This window comes from Rhopalosiphum padi, chromosome 1 (assembly GCF_020882245.1).
Source record: "Rhopalosiphum padi isolate XX-2018 chromosome 1, ASM2088224v1, whole genome shotgun sequence".
Taxonomy (NCBI): domain Eukaryota; kingdom Metazoa; phylum Arthropoda; class Insecta; order Hemiptera; family Aphididae; genus Rhopalosiphum; species Rhopalosiphum padi.
The window spans coordinates 7,229,111-7,251,384 of NC_083597.1; the positions used below are offsets into that span (position 1 = coordinate 7,229,111).

General features: G+C 27.1%; 1 protein-coding gene across 5 annotated transcripts in view; it reads left to right on the plus strand.

The window, feature by feature from the left end:
- The window catches only part of LOC132922926 (prolyl endopeptidase FAP-like), a 223,056-nt gene extending 202,959 nt beyond the window's left edge, over nucleotides 1–20,097 (plus strand). For all 5 annotated transcript variants that reach the window (XM_060986677.1, XM_060986699.1, XM_060986691.1 and 2 more), the window contains 16 exons: nucleotides 2,190–2,284; nucleotides 4,143–4,217; nucleotides 11,588–11,640; nucleotides 11,742–11,962; nucleotides 12,334–12,491; nucleotides 13,045–13,151; nucleotides 13,893–14,016; nucleotides 14,486–14,715; nucleotides 15,945–16,103; nucleotides 16,347–16,492; nucleotides 17,710–17,837; nucleotides 17,928–18,025; nucleotides 18,190–18,384; nucleotides 18,469–18,626; nucleotides 18,917–19,128; nucleotides 19,755–20,097. In XM_060986677.1, coding sequence (XP_060842660.1) covers nucleotides 2,190–2,284; nucleotides 4,143–4,217; nucleotides 11,588–11,640; nucleotides 11,742–11,962; nucleotides 12,334–12,491; nucleotides 13,045–13,151; nucleotides 13,893–14,016; nucleotides 14,486–14,715; nucleotides 15,945–16,103; nucleotides 16,347–16,492; nucleotides 17,710–17,837; nucleotides 17,928–18,025; nucleotides 18,190–18,384; nucleotides 18,469–18,626; nucleotides 18,917–19,128; nucleotides 19,755–19,898 — 2,303 coding nt within the window. In that variant the 3' untranslated portion in view covers nucleotides 19,899–20,097. The remainder of the gene's footprint in view (nucleotides 1–2,189; nucleotides 2,285–4,142; nucleotides 4,218–11,587; nucleotides 11,641–11,741; nucleotides 11,963–12,333; nucleotides 12,492–13,044; nucleotides 13,152–13,892; nucleotides 14,017–14,485; nucleotides 14,716–15,944; nucleotides 16,104–16,346; nucleotides 16,493–17,709; nucleotides 17,838–17,927; nucleotides 18,026–18,189; nucleotides 18,385–18,468; nucleotides 18,627–18,916; nucleotides 19,129–19,754) is intronic.
- The last annotated feature ends 2,177 nt before the right edge of the window (nucleotides 20,098–22,274 follow it).

Sequence of the window (22,274 nt, forward strand, 5' to 3'; positions counted from 1 at the left end):
AACTGGTAATAAAAAAATATTATATTTAGCGTTGATGAACTTCAGTCTGTTTTACTTAACAGCATACTTGTCACTTGAATATGAGAATATGTTATTTTTGCATTCCAGGTAAATTAACAATCTAAAAAAAACACAAGGTAACTTAAAATTAAATTTGTTTAAAATGTTCAAGCTATAATATTCACATTTATTTAATTCTCTAAATCTAATGATTTTTTTTTGTAATTTATACAATTTACTTATATAGTTATATCAGTCTCCAAATAAGAAATCATTTTTGCTTTAGCTTTAACGCTATAATTGTAACGGTATTTAACCTCATGTCTCTTATATCTTATAAAAGAAACCATTAGTGTGTTCAATTTTATTAACATTCATATTGATGAACGAATATAGCTAAAAACTTAAAAATAATAATAACTAAATCAATAGGTTTTATCGAATTAAAAATTGTTATTTAATAACCAATAAAATGAATAGACATTCTACAGTGTCTAAATTATCTTTCTTGTGGTTATGCCAGTTTGTGTATATCACATCTTGTTATGAGCTACAAAACACATCATCATATTTTTGTAAAATCTATGTAAACACGTATCAAAGATAATAGTGGGTTTAAAAATTAAACATTATATTTCTGTTTAATTTTTTAAAGTTAAACAATATCAGACTAAAAATTAATAAAAATATGGCATTATTTTTCTAAAAATATAGTAAATCACGTCTTATAAATGATTTGTCTAAAGGTTCTATATTTCTATAATATTAAATTGTAATTGAAATAAATATTGGTTTTATTGTGTTAGTGAAATATATTAATACAAGATAACAAAATTATTTTAATCGACAAAAATATTATAGGTTAGGTAATATAATATAACAAACATACCGTTGTTCAAGACTATATGAATTTTTATAAAATCATAAAATAAAATTGACTAAATCCTCACTAGGGATATAAGTACAATAAGTACATGTATTTAATATTTATCGTGAAAATATTTGTCTTGAATAATTTATGAAAGAGAAACAACATTTTGTAGAATTAAATAATTTATAAATAGTACTAAACAAGAATATTATTGTCTTGGAATAATATTTTACAGCAATCGTAAAAATATATGACGATTTAAATCAGTAAAATCAATTTCCTGGAATATAATCAGTTAGTAATATTTATAATTAGGATAATATTATTCAGTAATAAAAAAAAAATAAAACTAATATTAAATAGGAATTTTATTTTACAAGATGTATATATTGTATTATCGGGACAATATTATTAAACAAGACGACCATAATTTACGGTAAAATAAGTTTTCTATTTGTTATCAGTTCCAAAAAATTTGGTGCCGTAAATTATAGGGTCCCACACTATTAATATTGAATATTAATATTTCTATTTAATATTGGTCCCGATTTTTACAGACCTGAGTCATAATGACCTAACGATAATAGTATTTTGGATAGATAAAATTCCTGAGATTTATTTTACTGTAAATTGTCATCTGCCATATGGTTCTAGTAAATACTAACTTGAAGGAAATATTATTCCTAAATTATATCATTAATCTGCTTATCTGTTCCTATCGAATAATTTCCTAATTTATATGATACCCTATATAAATAAAGGCACAAGTGACACGCCATTTAATTTAGGGGACAATGCAAATATCATTTATAATTTATTATTGACGAAAGTTAAACTTTCATTTATTTCCCATTTAACAATAATTACAAAGGGTCTAAAAGATAAATAAAATAGAATTGTACGCTTTGGTTAGAAACGATGAAAAGTTTCAAAAGATTTCGAATCGATCTGCTTTAATTTTCCGTTAGATTTTATACACAACACAGTTTTGAAATAATATAACCGACGTGGTATGTAGTTTGACCACTAATAGAAGTTGTTTTATTGATTTGGTGAAATCGTTTTCTCTCTAATTTACAGGGATTTGTATCAAATATTATGTGTCCGGGGGAAAAACGTAGAAAAAAAATAACAAATCTCACTTAAGATTAATGTACGTTCACGTATCAAAAGACCATACTTGTATGTATTTTTTGTATTTTCCTACTTCGAGTCTCGAGTAGTTTCTATCGTCAAATCAGAAATAAAACAATTTTCTTTTCCAAACACTGTATGTCAGCGGAGAATAATATTGTCATGTTTTTGTGTTTATTTGCAGGCGTGGAGTTGGTGGTTCGAGACGCACAAGGTGGCGTCAGCGTATACAATGTCGAAACAAACAAACACAGGGTACTCCTCACGAGTTCGTCTTTTGTAAGTGCCAATTTACTGGTATCGTATCAACCGAGCATACGGTTTTGGCTGATTGACGTCAGATTTCCAAAGCAATAAGTTGTTTTTTTTTTTCATACGAAATTGCGTTTCCCCGTTCTGCTGTATTTTATTTTTAAAGAGAAAAGGGGAGAAATAACAGCAGTCGACGGATCGATGGACTGGACGTCTATCGAAAGACCAATTGATTCGAACGGCTTTTGAGTAATCCCCAAACGATTAACCGGGATTTAATCTCTATAATATGGAACAAAAACCAGACAACATGCGTACACATCTGCTGTACACAAATCATTTGTATTTTGTGTTGTGGATTGTTTTTGACGATATTGAGCAATTAAAACAATAACATTTAAATCTCACACGAGCCGTCGCTTATTTTATTCAAAACAATTCCATATAGCATGGTAAAATAAAATAGTTTATATGACGTGTTTAAGTGAAAACGATTTTGTACTTAAACACCATGGCGAATAAACGACAGCGATGGTTTTTTTTAAATGTAGTGAGAAAATGAAACTCGGTTGTTTCGGATTTTCAACAAATTCGTATAACGGGGGTTTTTTTTTTCATTAAATTGTTATTATTATTATTATTTTTTTTTTGTAGAGAACCCCCATTTTATTATTATTAAAATGAAAAACTCTTAAAAACCACGCTCCTATTATACTTTAAATATCTAGAAAACTGCCAGTTTTTTCAATTCGTTAGAATGATATAGCCCCATTCAAGATTTTTATCTCTCAACAGTTTTACTTAAATTTATATTATACACCAATAATTTAATAAATATTCTAACGTGAATATTATTCACAAAAATATTTTAAGTTACATTGTAATATCCATCTTATCGCTAAAAATATTAAATTAATTATAAAAAAAAAACAATTTAATGAAAAATCTAAAGCATTAACTTAACTAATATTGAATAAAGTATTTAATAAACATTAACGAGATCAATAAATTATAGAAATAACAATACCATTAATACGTTATTAATGTATTAATTTTTTTTTCTATTGTCCGATCATAAATATTTAATTTTTACTAAAATGAACTACGCTTTTAATGACAATTAAAAAAAAAATAAATATATTTTTATTATAATACTTTAAGTCGTAGTATAAAGAATGATTCTTTTATCAGTGAACCTTATTATTTATATAATAAATAAAGAATATTTTTTTACATATTTTAAAGTCATAACTGAGCACCATTAGAAAAAAAAAAATCAAAACATAAATATATAAATCTATAATATTAAATTTTACTATTTAATTTATTAAGTATAACATTTAAATAAACATTTTAATACATAAAAACCTATAATATTGGATTAGGTATAACTGCACTAATTATTATTAGTTAAAAGTATATGAATGATAGATGAACGGAATAACGGATCAATATTTTTGCCGGTACATTAGTTCCCACTCTACTCATCAGAACGTTAAACACTTATAATTCATAAACTAATCACCCAAGATCCTCAAATATTTATCACAGTACCCCCAACAATATACTGCTTTGAAAATAAAAATAAAAAATTTATATTTTCATTAAAAAAACTAAGATATTTTTATAGAAAAAAAAAATAGTAAAAATAAAATTATTGTTTTGTATAACTACTTAAATTTATGTAAAAATCATTTTTTTTTTTCAAAAAGTTTAATCGTTTTTTAAATAATGATTTTTTTTTTTATACAAAAATTAACCACCTCAGTATGTCAACCTGCGTCTAATATGTTATACAATATTATATTATACCGATACGTTATATGAAATAATAACTATATGATAAAATGACCAATATTATTTTTCAATTTGTGCGTGTTTCTAGAAACGAGTGAACGCGAATGAATTTCAAACGTCAAGCGATCAAAACTACGTGCTGCTGGTATCGGACGAGAAAAAAGTAAGTAAATCGCACTTCGCAAGAACACATATCGGCAGACAAACGTCGCACATGTCACGTTAATATAATATATTATTATTTTTTTGTAATAAATTACGTTGTGATGCGTACATAGTATTATGACTTATAAGAATATTACTCGTATACAATAATATTATAATATAATGCGTATGTGATATCACGTGAGTATTATTTTGTCTCTGTGGACTTCGCAGTCGGTTTGCAGTGAAAAACGTAGTAAAAAATGATTAAGGCCACTGGCGATGTCAATAATAATGTGCGAATATGGGTGGTGGTCGAGTTTGATTTACGAATATGGTCAAGATAACGTCGCCAGTCGACTGGTCGAATATTCCTGCAAATATATAGGATTTTCAACACCGTCGTTGTTATATCGCGTGTTTTAGCCTATTTGTCGCGGTAACCGAACCGAGATATTGCCACTTACCTTTTTCTTTTTTTATTTATACCTCGAAAAATCACTCTCTCTCTCTCTCATTCTCTCTATCACTCTTTCCCTCTCTTTTTCTATTTTTCCGCGTGTCTCTCCATCATTCCTCTTGATACCTCTCCCTTCTCTCTTCATATCCAAACACACTCAACTTCGAACTCTGAATATACCAAATGAACTGTAAAGACAAAAGTTTTTGTCTGCCGCATACCGTACCGGTATCATTAGTTATCGTTTTCTGAACGATTTAACCCGCACTCGTCGGCTGATGGGTTCCATTCGTAATCGTACGAACTTCGTTAGCAAGATACACACACACACACACACATTTATATATACGTAGTGTATATAATATAATTTATAGGATATTGTATCACAGATCTATAGAGGAAGCTTTATATCGTCGAAGGGTACGATGCGCATAAAGGCGAAAACTATTTTTTTTCCCATTTCCCTTTCAGAAATATTCGTTCGTCCCTTGACCGCGGTCCGACGAACTTTCGGGTACCAATTTCCTGAAAGCATTGTACATTTCGAGGAATGAGAAATCTCATAATTCGGTAACGCGTGAATGATTTTTTTTTTGTGTTTAAGTTTCTAGTTAAAAATAATAAAAAATAACTAGTACATAGATACGAATATATTCCAGAAAAAAATAAAAATAAATGTACTAAATATTTTAAATTATACTCACCATTAAGGTATACTAGTATACACGATGCGAATTTCAATTATAATAACTTAAATCAGGTGTTTATTTAGAGACTATATGTGTTCAAGAAAATTAATGTAAAACTTAGTCACTGATTCGATTTTCAGGGTTTAGTTTTCAGTAAAACTAGGTAAACTGTAATTTATATTTTGTCTTGAACATGGTTATAATTCCGTATTGAATATTGAAAAAAATGAACTTTTTATTCACCATAACTTTAAAATTAAAATGATTAATTTTTGTATGACATAAAAGTTATGTTGTAACTATTGAGGCTTAACATTTTTCATCAATGAAACATAGTATTCAATATAATTATTATATTCTGCATGTGTATGAAAAGTCTATACATTTCAACATTTTGAAAAGAATATATTTCTAAGGCAGAAAATATTATGTCTATTGATAAACAGTAATTAAATTAAATTACAAAACCACGAAAAGATTAAAATTTTAGATTTTATATTTACTATTGATGAGATTAAAATTAAACTTAATAATATTTTTTTATTATTGTTTTAAAATATTCAAGATAATTTAATTCGTAATTATTCAATTATTAAAAGTTTATAAACCCTATGCATAAAGCAATTAATTTAATTATTTTTACTTAAAATTATTGTTTTTAGTATTAATTAGATATATTATTGTATACCTATTATAAATACAACTAAGGACCTTTTAAGAAACGTTTTCTACCAAAATGTATAAACATATTTTATATTAAGAATTTAAGTGACTTAACACAAAAATAAGTAACTGCATTATCTTAAAATCCATATAACTACTTGTTAACAATCGTGAACATTTCCTATGTTGCATTTATTTTATTTTTAATATCATAATGCAATTCTTTTTTTGTTTTAAATTGATTTTAGTAAAAAATATGTCAATATTGAAACATTTTTCACTGATATTAAAATCAAATAAATAATAAATATTACGGTGAATGGAATCCGACGAATGATGCATTTAAAAAATAAAACAAAATGGAATGTAATAAGATTAATCGGTTTCAAATTAATATTATTGGAGGGAGTTTGACCCGATGGAGATAAAAAGAAACAATAATAAATTACTAAAAGCACTTTGAATCTGTTACAAAAATACATTTAAAAATCGCTGAGCAAATAACTGTCAAACTTAATATTATCTAATGAATTATACCAATTTGTCATGCTATATTTCCGGGATTATTTTTCAGAAAATTCAATATTTTTCTATAATTGGATTTTTTCGTTTTTTTTTTTTTTAGTATAGTATTACAATAAGAAATGTTTGTGTGTAGTGAATTGTATTATATTGTCTTGCTCGGGTAATAACCAATAAAAAGTCTTATAGCTCGAACTATATTACTATAGATTTACGAAAGTATTTTGTTATTTTAGTACGTACAACGAGTGTACCTAACTGTATACAGTGTACAGTAGTGTGCCGTGCGCCGTACATTATTATATTTACAAATGAAATCCGTATAAACTATACTACCGTGCATTATAGTAAAATATTTCTCACCGATGGCTTTATTGAAAACAATATCTACGATAACCGTATCATAGTTTTAAAAAATAAAATAAAAAATGGAAGAACAAAAGTTCAAAAAAAAAAAAAAAATTAAAAGAAAAACACTTTTGCTATACGCGCACTCTCGAGAAATGGACGTGCAATTTTTTATGCCGAAAAACGATAAAGTTGAAATGAATGTTTGATTTGCATAAGCCGGAGTAAAAAGTTTTCCGTCAACGTCACGTCCACGCGCGTATTGCAGTTTTTCTTTGGCCCGTCGACGTTTGACGTGAACGACGAAAAGAAAAAATGTTTTAATATGTAAATACTACACACGCGCTCGCAGTAATGTATACGTGCATATTATTCTATAGCCGTGCCCACGTCAACCGAATGCCCGGGAAAATGAAGAAATAACGAATACTCGATAATATATTTGAAAAAGGAAAAAAAAAGAGAAGAAACGAGAGACGGATGACGGCATAGAGGTCTTTAGTTATTACGGTGATGTATATTATACGCATTGAGTGCCAAACTTGTACACTTCGAGGCGCAGTAACAAATTTGAAAAAAAAACTCGGTTTCTGTAACATTTGGACGGGCCGCGTGAACGATTGTCCGTGAACCGTAATTCAATCGATGTCCGTAAAACGAATAATATCTGTGCAGTGCGTAGGTATACGGTATTATATGGTATAATAGTAAAGCTGTGTATTGGTTTGCTATTATTATATGCGTAGATACCGATACCGCCGCTGTTTTATTTCTGTTGATTTATTTTTTTCTGTCGTATCAACTTTTTTTTTAAGGACAGGCTGCTTGTCGCCAGAAGCTTTTCGCTGAACATAATATTATTATCATTTATCGCGTCTTATTCGCATAATGTTATCTTAGCGACCTCGCTTTTATATGTTTTTGTTTCCGAAAAAATATGTCATCGATATAGTCGCAATACATATAAATATAATAGTATTACGAGCATTATTTTGTGGTTAAACCGGATATATTATATTGAATTACTCGTAAAATTTTTTTTCGGAAATTCAATTTCTATTACCTACCACGATCGTTCGTTTTATGTATGCGACACATGTAAAATATAGACTCCATACGCTCTTTATTACGATACCAAACTTTAGCATATTTTCCTATACATTCGGATTTTATATGTATATTAAATTATTTTAAATTGAAAAAAATATCATTTTTTTTGTCATTAATGCAGCGATTAGCGACCTCGATTATTGACTTCGAAGAAAATAATGACTTCACAGATGATAATAGTATATATATAAAAAAAATTATATATTATAATAAATATATTTTTCATTTTAACGTTAGAAGAACGAGATTGCTTTCATTTCAACAAATACTAGTTAGGTATTTGATAATTTAAGACTTTATTGGATGAAAATTGAATAAAATTTCATATCGCTTATGATAATATACTTCCCAAGGTGTCGATAAAATTTGCAAAAATAAATTGAGATTATTTATGTTTATAAAAATTCTACAATAGTTATTTTTTCATTATAAAACTTTCACACTTTCTAAAAACAACTTTAAAAATTACAAAAATTCTATAAATAAAATAAGTATTATATTTTAATGTTATAGTAATCCTAAATAGTTATTTTAATAACAAAAGCTAATAGGTGTACAACAATGTTAAGATACAAAAATGTCGATATAAAACTAAACTATAATAATAAACTAAAGTTGTCCGCGCATTTATATAAAAAAATGTACCATCAAGTTTTTTAGTAACTTGGAAGATTTTCAATTTCAAACACCGAATAACTTGGCTATATTCATAGAAAATTAATATGAACAATTAAAAAAAAAAAAAAAAATAGGACATTACTAATTTTGATCAACATTTTTTCAGAATACTAAACTATCATTCGTAGTATATATTTTGAAACTAAGTTATTACTTTCATACTCATTGATATAATGTGTTTTATTGAGCGTCAAAAATAAATAGAATAATAATAATAATTTAAGTTTGAATTTATAGAATTATATCATTAATATTTGAATACAGTCATGTCTTTTCGTAATACTTTATTTGTTCGTTTGTTTTATAAAGTTTTTATGAATACTTAATGCATATATATATATATATTTAAATTTAAAAACGCCAAATTATAATTAATTATTTTCCGTTATGTGTAATTAGTAAATTACATTATCTTAGTTTTTCAGATAATGGAAACATTGTTCCATTACAATTTATTAAAACTAATTGTAAGTAGGTGTTTGAATAAACAGTATTATCGGACTCAGCTCCCTGATAACGCACAGATAACAATACTATTAAAATGTACATTTAAGTTATTTACGCCAAGAAAAAAACTTGTGTATAATAATATTACAATACTTTTCGTGTACATTAATTACAATTAATTAAAGTAAAAGTTAACATATTACAAAGCAGGTATCTACGTAATATATACAATATACGCCGAACCATTTATCTTGATAAAAAAAAAAAAAACAACTTATAAGTCTGACATACCTATCCGGATTAACTCTGCACAGTTTTTCAATATCAAACCAAATTATTCAACCAAAAAAACTTCCCGGTAGTTTTTATTATGTACCTCACAATGTTCGTACACTTTACGAGAAAAATAACCTCTTATTTGGTATTTTGTTTTTTAGCTGCAATTTTCATGACGTATTTTTAACCCGTCCTCTGTTTTTTTTTTTTTAAAAGACTTGTAGAACATAAACTTTTACTAGGATGCTCGAAGAATTCATTACTGCACCTTGCCGCCATCATTGTGTAGTGTACATAACGGACAAAATGTACATTTCATCACAAACGTTTATAATGGAGACCCGTTAGCGTTATGGGGAATGATATATGTGTATAGTGGACTAGCTTAATATATTTTTAAGAATGAATTTACATTTTTATGACGCTTTTGGATACATGTCTGCCACACGATTAAGCTTTGCGACGACCGTTACCAAGGACACCAAGGACAAAATCACGAATTAATACATAATAAAAAAATAATTTATCCAACATTTTTATCATTTTTAATTTTAGTATTTTTTTTTTTTTTAATTTCGATTAAATTCAATCAAAATTTGTTAATGTTAATTCATACTCGTATTTTTTTTAATTACTATTACAAGTTAATAATAAAAACCAAAAAGCTAGTATCCATACATTAATTAAATCATATAATTAATCAATTTAAATTACTAATGTTGAAGATTTTTATTTTGTATCTTTCATAAAACCACCCAACAAAATCATCATAACGTTATTATATTTAGATTTACTTAAATATTAAGCCTTAAACAGTCAAAAATAAATATCAATATTAATAGTTCATTGTCCGTTAGTGTATTTTTATTAATAGGTATTTGATTCTCTAAAATACTAATTACAAATATGTATGCCTTCATAATAATAATGTACAACAGAATTCGACGCTTCCAGGGAAGAAGGTCGTAAACAACATTTTGGCCGAAAATGAGTTTTTAGAATTTTGGCGTAAACGCCACAATTCTCTATCGATAGAGCCAACGAATGTATCGCTACGATTTTTTTACGAATTACAATCGATTTTTAAATATTTTGCGTAAACGCTATTAATTATCAGGTGTGTAGTTATATTCGGCGTAAACGACTTTTATCAGGCGTAAACGGCTATTAAATATGTCGTTTACGCTTTTTTTTCTTGTACCCGTCGATATTATGTGAGATTATCTTGAAAAATAATGGGCGTAATCCCCATATTATCGTTAATAAGCTAATTTCTACTCTAATTATCAGTAAATTTTATAGTTGTAAGTATAATACATTAGAAACATGATCAATTAATAGATTTATACACGAATTATACTTGTAAGTGATATTCCTATAGATTAGGACAGAAAAATGTATTTCGGCTCTCCAGTAAAATTACGAAAATGTCATTTACGACCTTTTTCCTTAGAAGCATCGAGATGTTAATGATAGTTTTTTGTGCTTGCTTTATTATATTCTGTAGGTTTGCTTTATTACATCAACATGTAAAGCACAAAGTCTAGGTTGTATTTTTATGCGTAGCTGAAGAAACCACACAGTTTATTTCACTTTATTGTAATTTTATAATAAAAACTTAATTAAGTCAGATGCTTATATCTAATACTATACGATTTTCTACCACGATAATTCAACGTGGTACCTACTACGATTATAATAATACGATATATTTATAATAGGTACCTATAAAGTGAAGTGTTATTATAGTACCGAATGTTTAATACTTTTAATTCAGTTATAGCTCACAACAATATTGATGGAAAGATGATTAAATTATCCATTCCTGTTTAAAGCCGAGCAAATTTTCTTTGCAGTTTTCAATATTGAAATATTTGAAAAGTAATCCAAAAATAATCGGCTTACAGTAGATTGAAAGGAGGGGAGGGGTATAATATGAATTCTGACTATACTGGGCATGCATATATTATAAAAGTAAAAAAAGTAAAAAAAAAAAAAAATATTAAAGCTCTTTTTATCCGAAAATGTATAGTAATAAAGTTATTTTAGTATTAATACCGGAATAATAATTTTAATCTGTGGTTTTTTTTAAACTATCATTATTCGTCACACTCGACGTAAATAGCTACCTACGCGTTAATATTAAAAACGCTCAGCACTTGGCATTTTACACACTCGACATTTTTGGTTTTTTAGATTTACACGAACACGCGGGAGGCCAAGTATCACGTTTTTGAAGTATCAACCCAGTAAGTCGGAGAGTGAACGGATTCCCCGCAGTGTCCCTCAACCCACCGGCTCCTCTTTTCACGTCTTAATAATGGGGTTTTTTTTATTGCGTTTTCCACAGAAATGGCGTACCACTTATGACTGCCTCCAAAACAGTGGATGATGGCGAACAGATTTACATACAAAAAGCGCAATGGTCACCGACGGGTAGTGGACTGGTGTTCGTGCACAAAAACGATTTGTACTATAAAATCCACGGTAACCGGCACAGTAGAGTTCTCAGGATCACGGATACGGGTTCGTCGACCGTGTTCAATGGTATACCGGATTGGCTGTATCAAGGTAAGCGAAAAATTTAAGATCATACTGTGCATGACATAGTTTGACGGTTAAGAAATGCGAAAAACCGTACGTTGTAAAGGTGAATACATTTCATAAAATTTACAGAATAGCATTTGGTATTGATTTAATCAATATTTAAAAACATTATATAAGCATTATGTTGAGTTTAAATAATTCAAAAATCATATAAGCTAATTAGATAAAAGTTTTTAACGGAAACAGCAGTAATGTAGGCACTTTATTCTAAAAATGTTTAAAATAACAATAAATCATTATTCAACAATATGAATTCAGAGTAAAATATATTATGTGTATAATTATTATTGCGATCATCGTAATGAATCACGTCACGATGATTTTTTATGTTTTAGAAGAAATTTTCAAATCCGATAAGGCGTTTTGGTTTTCACCATCTGGACGGTACTTAGCGTACGTGACATTCAATGATTCATTGGTTGGCGAATACAAATATCCAGTATACAACACTAGATTCCAGTATCCGTATTATCAGTCTTTAAGATATCCAAAGGTACGTTTATAATATTATTGTTTTAACAAAAATATTCTGTTCAAATATTTATAGTAATTTTTTTTTATTTACAAAAATGACCTAAATATAAACATGTTTGATAATGTTGTTAAATATACGTTTTATTCTGATGTCAATTTTGCTTAATATGAAAAAATAAAAATCTGACAGTTAATAATTATATTTTCACTAGTATGTTAATTTTATGAATTTCAAAAATATTTACATATTCTCGTTTGAATATAATGTTATGATGTTTTTTTATAATCAAAAATTAATTTGGTTTTTAACCTTTATAACAAATTATTATAATTATAAACAACAATAAAAAATTGAAGATGAATAGTTTTTATAACCACTATGGTTATATTCAAATTGTTGATATACTACAACCATACGTATATTTATTAAATTGTATTATAATATGATGTCACACTGAATTAATTTATGTCTGTTCACTTTCACATATTTCTTATTACATATAACACAAGTAGAGGAATTATACTATTGTAATTGTATTCAATTTAAACTTACAAGTTATTGCTTATTCCAGGCTGGAACCCCAAATCCAACAGTGACTGTATGGTTGAGAGATCTGAAAAACGATAGTTTATCAAATGTTACGCTATTGCAAAAACCACAAGCATTACATACGGAAAGGTGAGATGTTTTTTCTAAGGTGGAAAATTAAAAAAAATTAAATTAAATTATTTAGTTAAGTTAAGACAACGTCAGGCACCTTTAGCTATTAGTTTATAGTTAACAAATAATAGATTTAACTTTAAATGTTTAAAATAAATATGGAGACAATTATAAACATAAAACCATTAAAAGTACATTTAATTATTGTTTTTTTTTTTAATTACCTCTGATCTCACATATTATAGTGATTATGCAATTTTATTTTGAACAAAAACCAAATATCTAACTAAAAAATGCATAATATATTATTCCTTTTTTTTTTTTGAACTACCTATGATAGTGGTTTAGGCAATTAAACGTTCGCATCAATTACATCAATTAAGTTATTAAACCAATAGTAATATTTATATGTATTTATTATATTTAAAATCATTTTAATCGATAACTAAATAAAAACACTATAATTAATTAGTTTAAACTACAGCTATGAGATTATAAAGATAAGTTGTTAAAAGGTGTTCTTCAATTAAAATTGTTAAAATAATAATAATTAGAAAATAAACTAATTAGTGTCGATTTCGAAAGTTTAAAAAAAAAAAGAACTTTTAATTAGACAATGTATTTTGGTAGCATATTTTTTATTTATATAATATTATATGATATATTTTTATTATATTATAGTTATATCTTATATACATTTTTATAGACTCAAATTTCATAAATTATTGGTTTTATTTTTTTTCTGTTATTATTTTATAGTGAACCTTATTTAATGCATGTCAAGTGGGCAAATGAAAAACGTATTGGAGTTGTTTGGATGAATAGAAAACAGACAATAATGGTGATATCTGTCTGCTCGGAGCCAAACTGGGAGTGTCAAGACGTGAGTATAAAACTATAATGTGAATCCGCGATAGTAGTATTATAAACATCTCACACTGTCTACTTTCAATGTTGTGCTTACTGGCACGTGATCGATAAACATATTATATTAATATATTGTAGTGTGATATAATATCATGACGATCATATAACTATGAATAAATTATATTACTATAATATGCGATTGATTTAAAGAGCATACTGAGTGTAGATGAATGAGTGACTGTATATGTTTTTTTAAATAATTTATATAAAATCCTATCATAATTTATATCTGTCGATATGTCAGCTGGTAAAATTTGTAAAGAGAAATTTTTCAAACAACGACATTATAGTCATTACACACTTCCGTGTATTTAAATAATTAAATATTGCAGTGTGGTGGTTTAAAAAAAAAATCGTTACGACTGCAAATAAATATATTTTTTTTTTTTTATCTTTGTAATAAACTATAATAAACGACGTTCCAGTCCTACGTGGAGAAAATCGGTGATGGAAAGGGATGGTTGGAAAACACCGAAGTCGTGTTCAATGAGGAGGGCACTAGTTACTTGGCAATATTACCTGTACTTGACGGTCCACGCGGCACATATCCACACATCTGCCATGTGGATATATTCACAAAAATCGTACTGCCGCTGACGAGTGGAAGTTTTTGCGTCGTCCGAATCGTCCAATGGGACCAAACGAACCAAGTTATGTAAGTAATAATATTTAGTGCACGTCAAACAGGAAGACGATAATTTCGTGCAACAATAATGTTATTATGATTTGACCAATACAGATAAAACTGTGTGAAACGAAAACATTAAAAAACACTAATCTAAAATTATCTAAAATTATTTATAATAGTTTGATTGTTAAACACTATTTTAGAGGAAGGTGAAATTGATTATTTTTAAAATAAAAGATGTTTGATAAAATTTTCGTGGGAGAAACATCTTATTATCGTAAATGTAACGCACCCTCTTTACCGCTGTTTACCGTTTGACGGGTAAAGTATTCGATTATTGATTTATATAAATACATAGATATATTGTATATTATTATTAAAATACAATACAAATAATGTAATGTATAATGATATGTATAAAGAATATAATATAAGGGTTATTGATCTGTATGTGGTGTGCCGACGTGCCGTTAATGTGGGTTTTCTCCTCTGTCGTAGTTCTGCCTGTGTCGCACACTCTCGTCAAGCACGCATCGTTCATTATTATTTACCACGACGTGTGCCGGAAAACCTTAAATCAGCAATCGGCTATGCTCGCCATTTCTTCCATTCAGCATATTAGTCGTGTTCTACCTAAGGAGTGATGGACGACGTCAATACACGGGAATAATTACGTGTATACCTCTGTCCATTTAAATCTGCACCAGCTTTGAGAAATAAAAACAGCAGTAGCTGAATTTTGAAAAATATTTTATATTATTATACTAGTGCAATCGAAAAAATAATGACAATACTCTACTGCAACCACCTCTGGCCGTATTTTCTTGTTTGGACTTCATTTAATTATATATATATTATATATATACACTGGACCAAGGCGAGTAGGGGCGAATTTATCTTTTTCCGAAGGAGTTTTTGACAAATAGATGCGATGTGACTGATCGTATATTGAGTAACTCATTATATTACCTAACACAGCATTTCCGCATTCACATAGGTGACATTGTGACACGTAAAACCAGCACATAAAACGTATAAATATTCTCTGTAAAAGGTTTTTTTTTGTATGTAAAGTGTACACTGAAATATATGTATATAAATGGTTTTTTTTCGGGGTGTTCGATGAATACACGAGCGTCTGTGTTTAATTGGATGAAACCGCAGTTGCGTCTGTTCGAATCGTTCAATTATTCGTTTTATTACAGTTACATCGGTGAATTATTTTACACATTATAAACGCTAACTTTAATTTATAGATACTTCGAAGCGATACCAGAAGGGAAACCGTCGCAACGGCATTTGTACAAAGTGCCGGATAACGTTAACAGCACAGCGGGCTGGGAATGTTTGACATGCCCTCCGAACGGACCGAAAAAAAATACTTCCAAAATGGACACGATGAGTTCGGATATCAGGTAAAACAAAAAGTCAGTGCATGTATATTAATATCGGTATAAATTGGCAGTTATTGTGATTTTATATATCACATTAAATAAATAAAAAAAAAACACCAAAACTTTAAATTGTTATTGGGTTTTATGTAGGTAGTTTTTAAATTCTATAGTTATCGTCTAACTTGTTAAGCGCGCTACTGCCGCTTACCGTAGTAATTTATGGATTATTCAACAGATGGAGTTACATTATTTATTTTTTCGCAGCGATTCGTTCCGGTTAAGTCTTAAGGGATTGGAGTCTTCGAAACTACCACAAGATTCGTGGCCAGTGAGGACAAACTCGTGTCTATATGTCCGATCTCATTTTTGTCGGTACCCGAATTCCAAATACTACGTTTTAGAATGTTTAGGTAAGTTGTTAAATTACAATGAGTATTAAATGTAATTAATTAATTTATGGCTGATATCGCTGATGGTAATTCTAAACATAATGAAAAAATGTTGGACAACGAGTTATACAGGAAAAAATAAAATGTTTTCATTTAGATGGAAACAGCGTTACCTAACTGATTTTCAGTTAATAACAAATTAATAAAAACTACTTTAAATATAACATTAATTTATATTATTTTATAGTTAAATGCTCGATAAATATAATATTTGGGTAATTTTATACAAACAAATAATTATTTATAAAATACTATTATTTTTATCAAATTAATGTAATTCAGGAACTGTACTGATGTCTAATACTAATAATAATTATATAATATTATAATTATCGTATATCATGACAAACGATAATACATTATTTGTATATGATCATGTTTATGTCAGTGTCGTGTTCATGTGAATGATAATTCATTATTTTATGTTTAAAATGCAAATGTTTTAATTTGTTTTACATATGTTATTATGTGAATACATTATTATATGAAAACATTATATTACACATATTAAAGTATAGTTCCTTGAAAGTTTATTTGAATATATATAGTCTGAAAAATTGAGTTTTTCTCGATTATTGTTAAAAAATTAAAATGTTATTCTACAGAATAATACAAATTAATTACAATCTAAATTGCTTAGGCACATTTAATCATATTAAAAAAGTGAATATTATAACATTTTTGAATTTAGTAATTTTGTTATATTATATAGAATAAGAGAAATTTCAAAATTAAATTTGTAATATGATCTTTCTTAATGAATACTCTTTTATGATTGTCATATTTAAAAATTAATAAAGTTATTCTACCTCTAAGTTAGTTTAAAAAACATTTTTTTTTTTCTAAACTGAACTTATGTAAATAACAATGCATGGTGTACACAATTTCAAATAAAAACGAAAAGAGTTTTAGAAATAAAGTCTAAAATGTTGGTTGTTAATATAAAATATTTTTCTTTAGTTAAACAGTTTGGCTCTAAATCGAATGTTTTTCAAAAAAAAAAAAAAAACAAAATGTTGTTTAAAAAAAAATTATATATAATGAAAACAAAATAATACGATATGAGACTAATTTTATAGAATTACCTATTTATTTATATATATATTTGATAAATATTCTATAATAACGAATCATTTTGTACTATCAACAAGATATATAATTCATAAAACTATTTACAGGTCCTTTAGTGCCCAAAGTGATATTAATGAACCTGCAGATAAATCAAAAAGTAATGATATTAAACAATTATACAGCACTGGCAGCTAAATATTCTACAATGGCTAAACCTAACATACAAATAATGCAGGTAGAAAAATAACAGTGGGATTTACATATAATTTTTTGTAATAATAATTATAAGCGAAAAAAAAAAAATATTTAAAAACGATTTTCACAGGTGGAGGTTGAAAGCGGATTCATCGCTCAAACCAAGTTGATGCTTCCTCCTGCGTTTAAAGAATACGACGAAACCGCGTTTCCGTTTATTTTATACATGTAAGAATATTTTTGTGGTTATTATTTTTTTTTTTTAACCGTACTACAATTATATAGTAACCGAACGTTTTCTGGTAGCACATGTTTCTAATCAGAATAACAAATAAATCATAATACCACACTATAAACGTGCGTTTCGTAGTAAACTATTTTATTGATTACAGTAAAGGAAAGCCTGGCACTCAGTCGGTTACCGAAGAGTGGTCTGTAGATTGGGCCACGTACTTGTGCAGCAACAAGAATATTATCATCGCCATAATCGACGGTCGTGGAACACTAGGCCAGGGCGACAGATCCAGAACGTCCATTTACTATAAAATGGGAACCACGGACATCCAGGATCAGCTTACAGTTTTATTGTAAGTACACAAATTTAATTTTTATTTTTGTCCATAGATTTCTAAACATAGTACATGCACACTATAATATTATTTAATTTGCAGGTACCTTAAGGACACGCTGAAATTTATAGACAAAGACCGTATTGGAATTTGGGGCAAAGGATACGGCGGATACGCCACTGGAATGATACTGGCCAAACGACCAGAAGTGTTTCGATGCGGCATTGCGACGTCACCAATTACGAATTGGGCGCATTTCGGTAATTTTTATAATATTTAACTATAAAATATTAAATATTTTTAGGACATTTATTATTTTATAGAACCTTTTTTTTTTTACTGTACCTTAAACAATAAAGTAAGAAAAATAATAATATTTTACTGTTTTATTGATTTCAAACCCAATTTATATCAAAAATGATTTGCTAATTATTCATGTTGATATAATTTAAAAATAATTAATAATTATAAAAAAAAAAAAAAAAATAATAAATACTTTTACCATTAACCAATTAACAAGTCATTTTTAAACTGATGTTTTTTTTTTTAGATTCGGCTTGGACTGAAAAGTTGATGGGCACCCCAAATGTGACAGACAATTATCGCGGATACGAAGACTCGGATTTAAGTAAAAAGGCAATTACATTGGATAAAAAACTGTTAATGTTAATTCATGGCAGTGCAGATGAAACGGTCCATTATCAGCATAGCATGATGCTGATTAGGGCATTAACAGAAAAAGGAATATTATTCAGACACCAAGTATGTCTTCTGTCATTATTATTTATTATTATTTGACAGTTAAATAATTATAAGTTATAAATTTAAAGACAAAAGAGAAGTTCAACTAAAAAGCACAAATACATATTAAGTAAAATATTGTCTAAAAAAACCTTCAATTTTTTAAGTGATTAAAGAAAAATTGCTTTATTAAACAATTCTAGCTATGACAAAAAAATTAAATGCATTTTATTTTGTGTAAAAATTTAAAATAAATTTAAAATCAGATCACATGAGTAATAGTAATATTATGATTTAACCTTTTTTTTTTTTAGAATTTTGATTAATTTATAGTTATTAAAATGAATGATGTGCTATAAAAACTAGCTAACTACGTTTATTATTTTTTAGAATAGAAGGATTATATTTTCAGTACTTATACTGAAATATAATTACACAAAGAATAATGATCAGTTCAATTAATATTATAAACTAGTACGCTTAATTAATTGTTTTTACTAAATCTGTAAAAAACATATTACATATTATGATGTATTCCAAATACGATTATTATATAATTTGTGAATAATTTATTTAAAACTAGTATAATTTAATGCTATTAATAAAATTAAACTATAGTCTTAATCTAATCCTGTTTTATTTTTCAGACATATCCAGATGAAGGACATACTTTCGATGGATCGACTAAACATTTATTGCATGCTATGGAACATTTTTGGGACGAGTGTTTCGGTCCATTGGATTTTGATGACTGGGACGAGAGCTTAAACTTTTTTGCTTTTACGCAGTAATACTAAATACAAACCAGTTCAACCCAGTGATGTATTTATGACTGGAGGCTAGCAGTTAATACTCCTAAAGAATTACTCATATTCCTATATTATTTTTAAACTTACACAGAAAAAAAATTGAATATTGTTGATAACATTTTTTTTTTCTTGTTTAAGAGCATTTGTTATATTACGTTGATAAAGTATGTTATTTATAATATTTATCATATTTATATTATTTCAAATTGAGATAATCCTACATCCAATAGCTTCTGAATGTGTTATTTTTAAATGTATTTTAAAACGCTACCTATACATACGTGTGGATTTACTTGGGCGCTGCGTTATCAGCTATGTATTTACAATCGTGGCAATCATTAATTTAAACGTTAGAAATGTTATCTATCATAGCAGCTTTAACAATAAATTACTTCTTACCTTCCCCTCCTGTTAAAACAAAAAACAAAATGCGTAAATATACCACCGTATCGACCAATACGAGTCCGTCAATGGCTTCAGAAATGTTTTCCGATTATAAAAACATATTCACAGGGTGATCAATTTCATAATAAAATCAAACTAATCGTATTGTAGTCCAAAATTGTGATTACGAAATGAAGACAATCTGTGTAATTTGCAAACGAGTGGAGTCTTAAAACCAATAACACCGGTGTACAATTATTATTTTTTTGTATCACATAATCATTCAGAGCTTAATGTATCAATGTAATGTATTTATCAACTATTATACTGATCACGATTTATCATCGTAAAATCATTTTTACGCAAAAATTGTTTACTAACAGTGGTTAAATTTTGCACATTAAACAATGTAAATGTTTCATTCAAATGTACACTTTGCTTATCCATTCGGAATTAACTACAGTAGAATGTTTTTGTAACGACTACATTTATAATTTTATCAATAGTGTAATTCGGACATAAATTTACCGATTATCAAATAATTGTGTTGAAATAACGTAACAAATAGTAAAATGTGTACTATTAAAATATAGTCGATTTTCTATTTATTGTTGTGTAGGATATCGTATACATTATTTGGCTCAAGTAACTGTGATAAACAACTATACAAAAACAAAAAAAATGACATTTGCCATAGCAGTAAAACAATAATAAATGCCACTTTTTTTATTTATTAAATATTAAAAATGTATGTTATTATTTTATACACAGTGTATGCAATTAATGATAACTAAAAAAAATCATCATACAAAAAATTAACTGCCTGAATATCTGTACATTTATTTCGAGAAGAGCTAACAGTTTATTATTAGTAAATACTTTTTAACTGACAGTTCATTAAAAAAACTATTTAAAATAATAATTATAATAATCATTTTACTTGCAAATATGAAATCATGTTGGAAATAAACTATTATTGATACACGCTGTCTGAGAATTAAAATTTAGTTTATCGGATTTTAAGATTTAAAGATGTTTTAATTTCCAAAAAAAAAAAAAAAAAAATGTATACCTCTTAAACATTTAAGTCGTTATTAAAAAGTTGCCATATTATTCAATATTGAATTCAGTGAATTAAATTGATTAGAATATGTATTGATATTTGTTTGATGATATATATTTATCGTAGTGCTTGGTTCGAGTTGATCTGTTATTATTTGGTTATACAAAAAAAAAAAAAATATCTTTGTTGTTATATTATATTATGTTGTTTATACATTCCTTTAATAAGTAAAGATTATTAAGTATTTAAACGTAATCGTTGTGCATTTTTTGCATTCAAATAGTTCAGATTATATTTAATACAATTTCAAACAATTTTGAATATAATAATTATAATACTGTATACATTTATTCATTAAGTACTAAGTTCCGTTGGCATGTAAATGTTATTTTGAAAAAAACCCAAACTAAATATACATTTGTAATCAATATTAAAATGTATTTTTTTTTTATTATATATATATATGAATACATGTTATATAAATAATATTAAAATTTAACTCGATATTCAACGTTAAACTTTTGTCTTACGAAAACAATAAGATAGTCCATAAAAATATTATATTGTAAGAAAAAAAAAATATAATGAGAAATAATTGCGATTAAGAAAATTATTATGTATCCCAATTTTCGGATCTTTTTTGTGAAAATTTTATTTTTATATATCTCAAATGTTTTAGATATATTGTTGCTTGTGATGAATATTGTTTTATGTTAATTTTGTAATGAATATTTTTTTTTTTATCGCCATTTTACGTTAAGAGTTTTACCAAAGAGGTGACTGCAGACTGATTAATATTTCCATTAAGCCTTCAATTTCGTATTAAATTAACCAATAGCACACTTTTACTTTACTTAAACGCATTTCTAAGAGTAGACTCACGTACATTCCAATGTCTAAGAATTTATAAA